Source organism: Tripterygium wilfordii, chromosome 10, assembly GCF_013401445.1.
Source record: "Tripterygium wilfordii isolate XIE 37 chromosome 10, ASM1340144v1, whole genome shotgun sequence".
NCBI classification, from domain to species: Eukaryota; Viridiplantae; Streptophyta; class Magnoliopsida; order Celastrales; family Celastraceae; genus Tripterygium; species Tripterygium wilfordii.
The window spans coordinates 3,561,675-3,577,231 of NC_052241.1; the positions used below are offsets into that span (position 1 = coordinate 3,561,675).

Below are 15,557 nucleotides of genomic sequence, written 5' to 3' on the forward strand. Positions count from 1 at the left end.
ATAGATGTTGATTATGGAGCAGCCGGCAATGGTCTCAAGCTTGATCTTCAACGGATGTGGTGTAGAAATGATTATATCATAGGGAAGTTTCGAAAAATTAGCCTTTCTTAACAGCTCTAACACCATCTTTGCACGAGATTGTTGGTTGGGGTTTCGGGTTGTGATGTTTCGATGATGTTTCGATGATTAAGTGAGGACGACGCCGGCGATGGCAATTAGGAGGAGGAGTGCACATGAGTTTCATCATTCATGTTGGTTCCTACTTCCTAGGCATTTAATGGGCATGTGCACATGAGTTTCTAGCACTCCACGCGAGTGCCTTCCAAATGACGTGATTATAGCAATGCACGTCATCCAGACAACACCTCCACCGAAAGAAAGCCAAGAGAATTTCACCGACCCTGGCAAGACCTCCACCAGAAAAAGCAAGAGATGTTGCATTGCCTTCCTCACCTTCTTTTGGTCGAACTAAGCTACAAGCTCACTTATAAGCAATGGATTTGTTTATATATGCTTATGTGTTGTTTTTTCCTATCTCTATATGTGATCAACAGGTTTCCCTGAAAGCTTGCTTATGTCTAGTATTCACTAGCTACATCGTGGATCTAAAACAATATTTTCAGCCAAAAGAAAACAATTTCATGTTTCCTAACCTAAGGATGTTGGACTTCAACAAGCAGTATAGGTGAAACAAAGATAATGAGGCAAACATGTCACAGGCCCCAATGATGCACAGAGTTCAAAAAAAATTCATTATACTCTTTCAAAGTCGATAAAGAAGAACAGTGGAACCGATGCCCATAATTCTACCATACAGCTAGGCTAGCAAAAAACATAATTTCACACAAAGCAGAATGATAAACACCGCAATAATATTTAAATTATATGTATATATTAGAAGCAATTAAGTAGTTCTAGCAAAAAGTCTTACATCATTCCCTTCAAACTGTACATCTAACTAGAATCCCAAAAATATCTACCATGGCTTTGGGGGTAATGGAACATCAATTATTGGAAGAGTAATAATAATGACTTCAGATCTAAATGCCTGCCCCGTGCAATCAGCTCCCGAACCACAATGTTTTAAACAGCAACTCGGAACTGCTCACAATCTGTTGACCCATTTTTAGTAAAGTTAGTAATGAGAATATTGATCATCTTGCCCAGCGATGACAAAAATTCACGAGAAATGCTCTTTTTAACAACACCAATTGTGCAGGCCTTAAATTCATCACCAGAATAGCTCTTTCCAACTTCATTGACAAATGGAATCCCATCTCTAACCACAATAGTTCCAACCGTGGCACCCTCCCTGTATGCTTTGCATGCTACCAAAATATCAAGAGCTCGATTGCGGAAATGATTGGCAACAAACTCTTCAAAATACTGCAAATTCATAAATTTATCAACTTACCACAACATATACATTTATGCATGGATTTATCACAAAACTAAATAACCAGTAAGTAAAAAATGCAAAAAAGTACGTTGCAATAAAGCAACATGGTCACTGTGTCAAAATTCCCTCTCAATTGTCATTTTGATTAACTAAGTAGAAAGGGAGAGAGAACATAAAAAAGACAAAAGGGGGAATGGAAATGAAGAACTCGGGATTCAGGCTATGCTGCCTGAGGAATGCTCCATATGGGCCCTTAAATAAGTATTTCACACATATTTCACCCAGAAAACTCAATCCATGCTAATGATGCCTAATAAGAATATGATTAAACAGTATTATGTCAGGCAAAGACTTCTAGAACAAAAACCAAAATGGCCCCTAGCTTTCTTCTTAAGAACGATAATTGACAATAGATGAGCCAAAAAGGGAAATGTCAGCACACAAGATTACAGCACCAAGAGTTGGGGGATGGAAGACGAGCAAAGTTTTCCTCAAGTTGCAACAGTGTATTCGTGGTTTTGAACACATCATGAAAGTCGGATGGAGCATCCAAGCCACCAATCCCTTAAAATTTAAGGGAGAAAACAAGAGGGGTATTCACAGCCAGCCATCCTACAAGCATAAACATGTGACAAGTAATACATAGGCATGCACACCCAACTGATGAAGCCACACTCAAAACTGTCAGCTCATCCTCCTAAGGACAGATGTATTTACATGTATTAATGTGGTATCTAATGTTCATCTACAAAGCAAACTTGAAGTGAGCTAACCATAAAGCATAATATCAATGTCAGGTTTATACGTGAAGAAGTTCACTGCACAGCTATGGGACTCTGTTCATTGGTTGAACCGCTGACAACTCAACACCAAATGAGAAATAGAAAAGATGGCACCAAACGGGAAAAAGGTAAAGATTAATAATGTCAAACTAAATGCAAAATAATAGAGAAAACCCAACATCATGCAGATGATAAATCACATATAATTAACACGATTTTATGCGGACCGAGATCAACTTAATCAGTCAAATACTGCTCAAGATAAACAAGAGGTGGGCATTGATAGAGATAGTTGTCAAAATCATACCTTTGGTGGCCTTCTGATTGTATACATCATTGTCTTTAAGGAAAATATAAAAGTATCCTGATTGTACCGCTCGGATGCTCTCTCCCCTTCTGCCCCAACATATTGTGATTCATGCCCAGGCTCATTAAAGAAGGGTTTCGTATTAAGAATCAGAGCTTGTACAGAGACTAAAACTTGTAACATGGTTGATTCCTTCGGTCTCCACATCTCAGTCTCTTTACCAGACCAGGTACCCAAAAGACTCAGGCAGACTTTCCCACATTCATACAAATTTGGATTCAATCGGAGGCCCCCAGAATAGTAGTACACCATCTGACATAAGAAACTCACAATTTATACCAGCCATAACGGGCAATGCCCAATATAGAGAAGGCACAGCCATGAAATAATCGGAAATACATACCGGTGGCACGTCTGGATACTTAGGAGGAAAGAGACAGTCAAAGACAAAAAGACCATCATGGTAAGGAGTACCAGCAGGTCCAATAATGACTGCCCTCAAAAGATCCATCCTTGCCTCATAAACTCTAACAAATATTGTGTCTGTCAAAATGAATAATAACAAGAGCGAAATGAGTTATAGAACAATGACCAATAACAACCAGCAAAGAAAGGTGCTTTTCAAAATGAAATAGAAGGCATTCTAAATGGGCGGGAGAAATCGGTTAGCAACAAGTGATGCACCTAAAAAAATTATGAAACATCAGTGCACTCACATAACTGCCCAGAATCTCAACCCCAAAACAGTTGGCAATTACATGACCATACTAAATGCTTAAAGTTCCAGTAAGGCAGTAACTAGAGTCCATTAAGCATAAAATAGCCTGGTGTAATATATTATGCTTCTCGTAATTAATGCAACAAAAATCAGAACATTAAAAGACTCTAAACCAACCTGGCAGATCCTTCTCAAGAATTTTCCACTCTTCTTGAATTTTTTTTGCCCAATTCTTTGGTGGCTATTGCAAAAGGATGAGTAGGCTAGTTAATACAGAGAGAGAGAGAGAGAGAGAGAGAGAGACAGGGAGTGCTTAGTCAATTTTAACTCACCTTCGCCTCTGTTATACCCATGCCACTAAAGTGATGATCTGAAAAATCATTGACAATGTCAAATTGTTTAAAATCCTGAACTTTTTGAGAAGTATCATTGCCTTGTACTTGCCCATTGGAACTTGATTCGGCAGAGACAGACGAAGTGCCTGTCAAGACTTCAGTCAATTTGATTGCACCATTGTCTTCTGGATTATTGGAAACGAATGCCTTCTTTACACTTTCAGAAGTGGCTATACCACTTGTTTTTATATTGCTTCCAATAGGACAAGTTGATGTGCTTGTGGCAGATGTGATATTATTGTCCTTCAACCAAGGAAGTGACGCCTCTACCCCAGGTGGAAGATCAACATTATCAAATTGGGATTGCATCATAGAATACTCATCTTCATAGTAGTAAGCATCATTGTCATCATATGAGGCATCATCCTCATCAACATAATCATCGGTATCATTGGCATCCTCTTCATTATCATGATAGGACAAGTCAGAATTCGAACTATTAACAATGTTTGAATTAACTGATCCTGTTACCGAACTCTTGAGAGGATCAACACTATCTAGGGAACCTGTGATGCTAGTAGAATTTCCAATATCACTGGCTGAAACATCCTGTCAAAATAAAATTTAAAAAAAAAAGGTAATTATTGGGCAGATAACATACAATAACCTTGGAGTTCTGAATAAATAACTCAATTTTGCTTTTCCTTCCTTTCGATTTTCCTTGCTTACCACGTCCATCTTCTTGCTGCTGATCAAAACTTCAGTTGGACCTTCATCTCCGTCACAATCCATGGCATCACAAAGCACAACCTAAAGAGAATACTTGTTCTTCAGTATACCTGATACTATGCAAGAAAAGCTTTTTCACACCAACAAAATCTCACATAAACCACCCAAAAAAATCATTAAAAGACATTTGACTGAAGAAACATAAACATATCAATCGACAGTATGTACTCCAAATAAACATATTTATCCAATTGTGTCCCTTTCCACCCCTGCATTAGCTAAAATTCCTCTTTCGAAACATAATCCACACACACAATCCAACTTAGCTGTGCTTATCAGCTTCGTCCTCATACTGATGAGTGATAATTATTTCGCATTTAAACGTAAAATCTAAATCAATTAATAAAAAGAACAAAGAAAGAACGACGATAATAAACCAAAATTCAATAATTCAACCTATTAACACGAATCAAATCGAAATCATAAAACGTCACGCTTACAGAGTTACAGTACCTTGTCTGCTTCTATTTTGTTGGCGATCGAGGAGCCGGAGTACGCGTCAAGATCCATAGAGCGAAGCCAGCGATGAAGAGTCTCCAAGCCTTGATCGAGGAAGTTTTACGGTCTCTGACTGCAGTTATCCTTGTTAAGGGCTGCAAACAAAACGATAAAATTAAACCTAACAGAGAGAAACTTGATCTAGATCGATCGAATCTAAAACCCTAGAAAGTGTTTGTTTGGAAAGAAAACAAGTGAGAAACCTGTTGCCGCTACACTACTGGCGAGAGCAAGCGAATTGCAGCATTCGCGCCTTGCTAGGTCACTTCTCTATCGTACGCAGGAAGGAAACGATGAGCATTTATAGTATGCTTACGGCTTACCGGATCTGAATGAACCCTAGACGTGTAATCTTTATATTGCCTTGATGTCCGTTTGTTGGTTTGAGATAAAGGCGCTAACTTTATCTGTATGATCTTTACCGTATCCGATTGTGCTCGTAGTGATTTTGACTTTTGAAGTACCAAAAGTAACCTTTTGTTCACTATTTTGGTAGTGGTGTTCGGTCGATTTCTATCAATTATTTCTTTTTTTTACATAAAAACAATTGATCGGTTATGGATGATTTGATCTTCTTTTTTTGGATTTCGGTCAATTTTTCGATCATTCCAAGCGATTAATTTGGATAACCCTACCATATGGTATTCCCTCTCCTTGAAGAATCATATTTGGGATAGCACTCTTTTATTCCTAAACAATTTGAATTTACAATATTGAATGATCAGTATTTTGTGTATTGATGATTCTGGAAAATGCAATCCAAAATTTAATGATAAATAAAAATTATAATTATTGAATTTTTTTGAATTACCAAGTATGATATTATATAAATTTATCATTTAGACATCCAATATAAATTTAAAATCAGATTGTCAAGTTTGCACGCATCGAAGTTTCCAAGGTGCAAGAAGGTGCATCACTGCAGCCTCTCCAACTGTAATAAAATAAGATACACCCTATTATTTATTAAGTACACTCAATTCTAGATAAACCCTAGTTAAAATTATAATAATGTTTTTATCAAACTAGTATTTGCACCCTGCGATGCACGAATAATATTCGTTTTTTTATAATTTCACTAAAATATTTGGTCATACAAAATGCGTTTCAAAAAATATATGCATAATTATGTTTTATATAGAATATTAATCTAAAAAGATATTGTTAAATAGGAAATAGATTAGGGATATATAGTTATTTCCAATTCAATTATCCAAAACATCTACCAAAAAAGGGGAATAACTATGTACAAAAAATACGAATGTTGGCATTAGAAGTACAGCTACAGCTTCATATATGACACAACTTACATGATGTAGAAAACCTATGAAGTACGATAGATTTATCAACAGATAACTGTACACAATTAGTGGCCAATAGATGACTATTGACATTCACATCTACTTTACGTGACTAACATCGCTCCAAATCATGAGAATCACTTAAGATTTTCTGTAGAGTCAAACCACAAGTTCTATCAATAGATTTTACAAACATAATCTATACATTAGATAAACAGTTAAGCAGCATCTGAATTTCAATGCAAAATAATTTACGTAAACACATAATCAATAAGCAAAACCCATAACCTCAAATCACGACCCACCCTTTATTTTTTGGGTATTTACATGTATATATGTACACATAATACTAATCAGAAGGTCTCAACACCTGATATCTTGATCCCAGAATAGACCAGGTGTGGACTATGTGTTGCCATGTAAACGACATAGTTTCAAACCCTCTAGCAGTAGTGACAGAGTTAGCTGGACTTCTTGTCCTTGTTCTCTGTTTGGTCCCCTTAATATATATTCCATAATAAGAGATGTATACCATTATCAGTGCCATTAACTTATTTTTGGATATTATCCGATCAGTCTGTTCTTCAAGTAAAAACTATTCCGTTTCTTATTTATCAAATCAAAAATTTTCAAGCAATTTTATCGAGAAAAAAAAAATCACAAAATGAAGAGAGAAAGCATTCTTTTAGACAAGTGTTTCTTTTTTGAATTAGATCAAATCCTACACATCTCTATATTGGGTTAGGAAGTAAGTGGGATTCCAAATTGAAGTTTCTTTTTCTTGCATACTAAATGAAATTGTTAATTTTTCAGTCTTCACATCAGGAGGAATTTCTGATTGCATTAGGCAGTGCCTGCACATAAAACCTGACTTGGATTAAAAATTTCCAGAGTTGAAGAACAATATGCACATAAAAAGATTAAAGATGTCTATAATTGGATATTCACAAGTGCAAGCCATTTCCACAGTATCTAGATTTAAGAGAAAATATACGGAATAAAAAGTTCATTCTTGATTGGAAACAAAGACAAATTTACTACACCTTCCGCAACAGAAATGTACAATCACCATCTCCAATGATCAAATCATTTGCAATTTTTGACCGAACACCCTGCAAATAGACAGATTATTTACTATGGCTACAGAAGAAAAAATTTATGTTCTGTGCGGTAGAAAGGGAGAGCCTACCACTTCCTTTTTCTTCATTCGAAAGCTTCAACAACTATGTTCGCTTTGGCTGGGAAAATGACACACTTGTTATGCTTTGCACCAGATACCAAACTCATTCCCAGGGTAGTTGCAGCCTTATCAGCAACAAACCTGTTCTTCATTCTTTGTGCAAGGCTTCACATCATATGAAAATATAAGAGTGTGTTTGGTATACATGTTTTCCAATTGTTTTCTGTTTTCAATTTCTGGAAAATAGAAAACGCTATGAAAAACGCATTTGCTTGGATGTTGCATTAAATGAAAGAAACAAAATTCCAAAGTATTTGTTATGAACATGTTTCCTAATATAAAATCACCAGGCAGTAACTCCGGTATCATCCAGTATCACTATTGCGACTTGTATGGCACCAAAAAATGTTATTTGCTCTCCCTCTCAGCTGTCATGTCCCTTCCCGCTAGTGCTACTCTGCCTTCCTTTCCCCCGGAGACCCTTCTTTACCTGAACCCGGCCTAAAAGGGAAGATTAGCCCCTGCCTTCTCTAAAAGCTTCTCTGATTCCGTTGACATGAATGAAACCGTAGTAGGGCAAGAAGCGGTTGAACTAATGGCCTGGAATGAAAATGAATAGTTTTAACAAAAAATCAAATTGAAAAAGAAGAAAGAACATATAATTTATATTTGACCTGTTAGCATAAATCACATGCAAGAAAAATCAAGATCAAATTATTGCGAGACTTGCGATGGTTTCTCACTTTAATGGTCTCATGATGAATATTTTCCTTTGCAGCTACTGGTTTCATTGATAGGTAAGAGATTTTTGTTCAAGCTCTGGTGTCAAGGTAATCGCATTCCCTGCTATTTTCTTGTGCATAACTATGCAAGGAAAAAAATAATAATATCTCTAAGGTTGTATATTAGCAAACTTTAAAAGCCAGGTGGCTACAGCAATGCAGAAGAAAAAGACCTTTGAAATTAATCAAGATCAATGAGAAATCCAATATTTATAGTTTCAAAACAAAAAAATGTAAGACTGTCTTAGTGGATTGAAAAAACTTGGAATCATATACTTGAAAGAGATTATGACAATGTATAACCTTTATATTGTACACTGTATAACCTATAACATTCCTACTGGGGTTTATTTTTTGAACCACATATAAGTAACCTTCAGTTTGTTTCTTCTAAAGTAACAAAGAAGTCAAGTTTTGGGCTTAAGAAATACCTTCAATAATGTTGTTGCATGGAATCAGTAAACCAAGAAATACGTATTCTCAATCTGGATGGCAATAAAACATATTTTGTATAGCAAAAGGATATTCAAAGAAGCATTCCCATCCTTGATTAATTGAATAGAGTTGGGTGTTTTCAGTAAGAGAACACACCTGATAGCTTCAGCTTCCAAACTCAACAATTTATAGAGCTAAGATTTGCATCAAACAACAACTATCATGTTCACACACATACAAAGGGAAAAAATTATACCTGATCACTATCAGGATAACGTGACATCTTACACTTAGCTTTATATTTGCATCCATAAGAAAGCCCAAGATCCCATCTGTAGTCTTCTTACTATTAGGCGATGGCTGACATTTCCATCACCACTCAAGCTAAGTTCCTTCTTTTTCAAAGGTTCACGATAACTGAAAATTTACTCAAAGAGAGTATGAAAACATACCATGAGAAGATGTATAATTATTTCCCAACATTTCCATCGCAATTTATATTTTTGCAAAGATTGATTTCAATTCCATTAAGTACCAGTTTCTTATTGTAACCCTTCATATTCTTATTGTCAACTTTTTTCCCTTTGCTGCTGTCTGCCTAAGGAGCCTTTATTCTGAAAGTTAAATCAAGGTTGAATTAATTTCACACAGTAAATTAAATAAATAAAAATGGGATGCCTATCAATTTTTAATAATCACTCACATCATTTGACATCGATTACCATCTAGCACCTGGAACTTTACTCGCCTATTTTATTTCAGTACATTGGTAATACAATTAAATAATGAACAAAACTACAATCCTTGCCACAGTCACCGCCGGCCTCTCTATATAGTGTTCCTTGGCGACGATCCTGTCAAAGAGAGGATAATGGTGGCAAGAGGTTCTGACAACTCGTAAAGACAAAGGCAAAAAATTTACTCAAAAGTACCCTAATAATCCGTACCTGTAGAAAATAAAGATTCGAAATCGAGAAAATACTCACCTAAATTACTAAGGGTTTGTTTGGTATCACTTTTGTTTCTTGTTTTTTGTTTTAGTATTAAAAAAATAGAAAATAAAAACAAAAATATTGTTTGTTTGTATTTTCTGTTTTGGTTTTTATGAAAACCAAAAATAGGTTTTCAAAATTTTTGAAAACAAGAAAAAAAAGGTTTTTAAAAGTTTTGGAAACAAAACTAACTATACTTATTATAGATTACACTTTTTTTAAGATTTCAAATTGCAAATTGCATAGAGATATGAAAACAATGATCAAATATACTTTGGGTTATTGTTTTATTTCTTAATTTTTTTTCTTTATGTTGATGTTTTCAATGGTGAAACACGACAAAAACTGCAGTTATAAAAAATATAGTGGTGTGGATATATTCTATTATTATAAAAATAAAAGCATATACACACATTTTTTTTTTTATGTTTTATGTTTTATTTTTTTGTTTTTTATTTTTGTTTTCAAAATTTTTGGAAGTGATACCAAACACTACCTAAGTTATTTCTTCCAGGTTGTTGTTCGTCATCAAAAGAAAGTAAGAAACAAACAAAAAAGAAGATATTTAATCAAAATAATCCAATTACGCTTTGCCGGCAACGCTATTGGTGTTTTAATCTAATATTGCAGGAATTTGAGGGGATCCTTCTATCTTTCTCCAAAACAATGGCATGTGTATGATGCTTTGTTCATTGAAAATGAAAATTTGCTCCTGTTGTGATTCAAGATTAGATTCTGGGAAAAAATAAAGCACCAGAGAGGAAAATTTGTTTTCGGAAAATGAAGAACAGAAAAGACAATTGAAACTAAAGGCCACCTAAAAGTTTCAGTTTCAAAGTCAAAAAAGCTATAATCCAAAAGTAGAAAGACCGATGAACTGACCAATAACTTACAGGTTAAGAAAGGTTCTCCTCTGCTCAACTGCGTCGAACTCGATGGCGCCGTCATGGAAATCATACAAATAAAGGACTCCCATTGGTTCCGACAGATAGAGTCGCCAACGAATATCGCAGTTCTCCCTCTATTTCTCTCAATAAACTCAAGCCTACTGAACCAACCACAACGAAAATGCTGATCAAAGTAGTCAGCAAGTCATATATACTATTAAACTTGAATCCATTGCATTGCCATCGGATTGTCCAAACTGAGACTGCCCTTCGAACCCGTAATCGCAGATAGCAAATGCATAAACCCAATAGTCAAAACCAGGACACATTGATTAGTCAAAATCGTGAAGCGTGCGTGAATCTGCCATCTCAACCGCTGGGCAAGTGAGATTTGAGAAGAAGAGGCATGTAACAGAAGAGATCATTTCATCAATCAGTGTCCAGTGATCGATTTTTCTCGGGATACGGGGCTGAAATTGGGTTTTGTTGAAATTGTTAGAATTTTTAAAATCTCAACCATTCGTTTAATCGTGCGGTTAGGGGTGAACAGCTCGTCCTAGACAAAATTACTTCCTTGTTCATCGTTTTCTTCCTTCTTTCATCTTGCAATGCCTATCTCTCTCCTCTGCAACACAAACACCATCAAAAAAATCCCAAAGCCAAAGCTTCACTGTAAATTGAATTCTAAAAGTTAGAACCCAAGATTTTTAAATCCATGATAAGGATATTTGATTCTCGTAATTGAAATCTCAAAATTGTGTGTTTGGGGGAGGACGCATTGATTAGTCAAAATCGGGAAGCGTGCGTCAATCTGCCATCTGAACCGCTGGGCAAGTGAGATTTGAGAAGAAGAGGCATGTAACAGAAGAGTTCATTTCATCAATCAGAGTCCACTGTCCAGTGATCGATTTCTCTCTCTTTAAAGGTAAGACACGTGTTAAAGAACTATGAGTATATCTAGTTGACGTGGCAGGATAGTAATTTGATGAAGATAATTTTAAATTGTTGTTACTTGTTAGAATGAATTTAGGAAATCAAATATTTTGTCCGATGATGAGGAAACAACTAAAGCTTTTTAACAAAAATTAAAATATTTAAAAAATAATAATTAAAAAATCATATACATTATATGATTACTGAATAAGAAAATGATTTTGGTGCAGCCACATCAACTTTTAGATAAATTCTACAATTGCCATGTGGATTAATGAAAATGATTAAAATGCATATTAATTATTTTATTCCAACACACAAATAACATGTATTAATTATTTTTCCAAATTTTTAATCAATTTAATGTGATTAATTAATTCTGTTACCTTTTATAAATAATAAAAGTGTGTGTCTTTAATTAGAAGAAATCATGCCGTTGACACATATAATTTATCAATTGATTTTCTCTCCTTCCTCACTTTATTGTTTAACGTCTATCATATAATTTAATTCATTAATTGAGTCATTATTCCATATACATTCACACTCATTTATAACACTAAACGACCATATTTGATAGACCAACCTCATCTGTAAATGTTATTTCTCAAAAGTAGTGCCATGTTTAATTCTTTGAGCTTGGTAATTTCTAATTATTTGAATTTATGATGTTTAATACAAAATATTTATTAATTTTTATGACTGCTTAACCTATATAAATTAGAAAATCTCTGTGTTCTCTTCAACTTTCTCAACGCCTAAACTAATTCTTTCTTATACAACGTATCATTATGTCTGATACACTGAAAAAAATTGATGGTTCAAGGATGAATTGGGAGGTGATTGCCCGCATCAGTCGGCTATGGGATTCTAAGAACGTCCAAAAATCCATGGAAAAATTCGAAAGCGTCAGGTCAAAATGTTTCGCAATAAAATCAAAGAGGGATTAGAAATTTCAGGATTGTTGATAGTGATGATGCATACAAGCTTGTAGCGGGAGACGTATCAATTAATTTTTTGCCCATTTCTTCCTTCAGAGAGCTATCGGGATATGATGGTCCTCCCATTGAACACTACAAATTTCATTTTCAAAATCAAGATGAGATAATCAAATGGTTAAACAACCACACATATTTGACAGGTTTTCATTTTCCTTACTCTATTATCTATGTCATTTGTCTTTGTTTCGCTATTGTCTATGACTATGTATCACAAATGTTAATGCAGATGTTATTGGGTTGCTCATTGGAATGGGTAAAATTGACAAAATAACCGTGAATAACTCTTTGGTTGAGAAGTTAGACTTGGAGATAGAGATTGAAGGGTAATACATTATCCGTCTGATTTTGTATTTTCTTAGTTTAATTGGATTAATGTTTTTTTCCTCATTAATTTTTTATTGAATTTTCCCGATTTTGTTTTGCTTTTCATTTTGTATAGAATGGTGACACTCTTAGTATTATTTATAATTTTGTTTTTTATTGGTTTCTTTATTTTTTATTTGAACTGTATGTCTATGTTCTTGGTAAGTTAATTACATTTTATTTTAAACTTATATTGGTTTTAAAATGTTTCATTCACTGCATATATTCTACAGTTAACATGTATTACTTTTTCCATGATAAAACTGTCAGACGGTTCAAGTTGAAACTACATTATGGGCTGAGAAGGCTATGGAATTTGAAGAGTCGATGACTGATAAGAACAGAGACCCTTTTGTTGTTATCATCACTTCCACAATTGTTAAAAGACTTTATGGTACGTTGTATGAACACCAACATTGTTTCGTCGCTTATACCAAAAAAATAAACCATATTAACCTTGTGGTTCTATTTGTAGGGGATATTTGTATTTCATCAACACCAGCAACCAAAACATTTGTCAACTTGGATCATCCAACTACAAAACTATTGCTAGCTGCAAAACATTTGTTGCTAATGTTTGTCATGGTTAAAATTACTAAAAAAGGAAACAATTTCTTTAAAAAAAAAACAATCACGATTGCATATGTTTCCATCCACAATCTAAAAATGCACAAATAAAAAAACGAAAATTAAAAAATAAACACTATATTTACGTAACAATATAATTACAAAATAAAAAAAAAACATTTCTATCAATAACCTAAATTTGATAAAATTTGTAACCACATATTGAAAAACAAACACAGCAATTATGCTACATTATAATTAAAAAATAAAATTACATACCACGCAAAGCGCGGGCATGCCACCTAGTTTAAAAAAATCTTAGAAGTTTGAGAGGGAAAAAGTTGTGAAGTGTATCCTACTTTTATATATATATATTGCAAACTGTGCCCCATAATTTCAGTCGTTGAATCTCATCAACGGCAGAGATTAAAAAAAATTAAAATTTTTTTTTCATTTCTTCATTGTAACCCTAAATTTGATCCTCTTTCTACCAGCAATCCACCCTTCTAATCTGTGAAAACCCAATTAAAAAAAAATAAAAATAAAAAAATTGGTGAAGTGTCCGGACACCCAAACAAAGTGTTCGGACACCTCGAGCAGCTTTTGAACAGTTTTACAATCTGTCTCGATTTGTTCATAAAGTGTCCGGACACCTTATGAGCCGTCCGGACACTCGAAGATAAATTTTGTTTTAAAACACATTTAGACAGTTCTGGGTTACTATTTCTCACACATTTGATAGAGAGAACGCCGAGAGAGAGAGAGAGAACTAGAGAGAAGAAGGATTTTGGTGTGAATCAAGGAGAAAGAAGCTTGAATTGAAGATTTTGGACTTTCTAAAGCTTGGTTTTCAAGATTTCTTCAAGATTGAGGTAAGATTTCCATGGATTTCAAGCTAGGGTTTATGGGTTTTGTGGGATTTCGTGAAATTGGAGGTTTTGGGGTAAAAGTTTGTTGCTTAATCAAAATTTATGGATATTGATACTAGATTTGAGCTTGGATTGAAGGGTGGAGGTAGGAGGAGAAGGGATTGAGCAAGGGTTTGAAGAATTGACTAAGGTAAGTGTCTTTATTGTGAATGTATGTGTTGAAATTGATATTGTTGGAAGGGAAGTGATTGTAAATGTTATGAATTAGGTTATTTGAACTTGGAGAAGTGGTTGCTAGAGTTGTGGTGAGGTTTTTGCTCAAACAAGGTAGAGATTTTCTTAACCCTAAATCTCGAACACTTTGGCTACCTGAATTATGATTAATTTCATTAGTTTCCGCCTTTTTGTTCAAGGGGAAAAAAACATTGGATTGTGTGCTATTGTGAACTCAAAATTCTATGTTGTGTGTTTAATGTTGAATGCATTACCCGTGGACACTCGATCATCTATCGAGTAGTCGATATTCTTGATTACATGGTTGAACGACATTGCGTGCAATGAATTTAGTTGCATAACATTATTTGTGATGTTGCATTTGTGCAATGAATTTAGTTGCATAACATTATTTGTGTGAACATGCACTAGTGGTTCCGGTAATTGGCTCTAGTGGCATAATATGGAATATTTGTGAGAGCATGTGCTAGTGGTTCCGGTTAATTGGCTCTAGCAACATGGCTCGGTTGGACGTACGATTGCATTTTGTTTGACGACATGACATATTGTTGCATAGCTTTATTTTTTTATAATAATATTCCGGCCTTATTACTTATTTTATATTCCTATTCGATATCCCTACTGAGCCTCCTGCTCACCGTTTTATTTTTTTCCCTCCTCAGGTGATATAGGTACTAGCACTAGTGCTTCGACTACGGATCAGCAAGGAGGAGCGTGACGCGGATGGCCTGGACTTGGGGTGGTTTGTGGTTTTATTTTGTGTGGTGTTTGATTAGTCTTTGACTTAAGTGTATATTGGGATATATACGTAATGTGTGGGATGAATGATGCTTTTGGATGGTTAGGCTTGATGCCTTGATATGTATGTGTGTATGATGATTTATGTTTGGGATGATATGGCCGGAGGCCTTGGATATTTAGTTTGGTGTTATGAGAATTGTGTGTTTTAAATTGTTATGTTTTATGCAGGAGGCATTCTCCGATATACGGGGAGGTGCTGCCGAATTTTTGTTTAAAATTTGTGTTGGTATAATGGTGAGTTAATGGTATTGGGTCCTTGTTTTAGGTGGCGGCACGTGGGTGCATACACGTGTTGCTAATAAGTCATGTTCCTGGGACGGGGCGTGACATAATCTGAAGCAGGCAGTCATGGAACTCAAGATATGCCACCAGTTATCATGTTTG

At 34.9% G+C, this 15,557-nt stretch overlaps 1 protein-coding gene and 1 long non-coding RNA gene across 4 annotated transcripts; one reads left to right on the forward strand and one right to left on the reverse strand.

The window, feature by feature from the left end:
- Positions 1-858: 858 nt before the first annotated feature.
- LOC120007631 (probable ubiquitin-conjugating enzyme E2 25) lies at positions 859-5,189 on the reverse strand. 3 transcript variants are annotated; one of them, XM_038857989.1, is made up of 8 exons: positions 5,032-5,189; positions 4,784-4,923; positions 4,271-4,351; positions 3,539-4,150; positions 3,384-3,447; positions 2,892-3,031; positions 2,489-2,800; positions 859-1,386 (listed from the first exon to the last, which is right to left on the reverse strand). In XM_038857989.1, exons 2-8 carry the CDS (start codon positions 4,838-4,840, stop codon positions 1,084-1,086), a joined length of 1,569 nt encoding a protein of 522 aa, XP_038713917.1. In that variant the 5' UTR covers positions 4,841-4,923; positions 5,032-5,189; the 3' UTR covers positions 859-1,083. The 3 variants fall into 3 exon arrangements, with proteins under 3 accessions (XP_038713917.1, XP_038713916.1, XP_038713918.1); XM_038857988.1 differs by having other exon boundaries at positions 3,539-4,115; positions 4,203-4,351; XM_038857990.1 differs by lacking the exon at positions 5,032-5,189 and having other exon boundaries at positions 4,784-5,025.
- An 8,808-nt stretch (positions 5,190-13,997) lies between these two features.
- Positions 13,998-15,134, forward strand: LOC120006842. Its single transcript, XR_005470109.1, has 4 exons — positions 13,998-14,141; positions 14,258-14,328; positions 14,407-14,465; positions 15,035-15,134. It is a non-coding gene; the product is annotated as an uncharacterized LOC120006842 (long non-coding RNA).
- Positions 15,135-15,557: the final 423 nt, after the last annotated feature.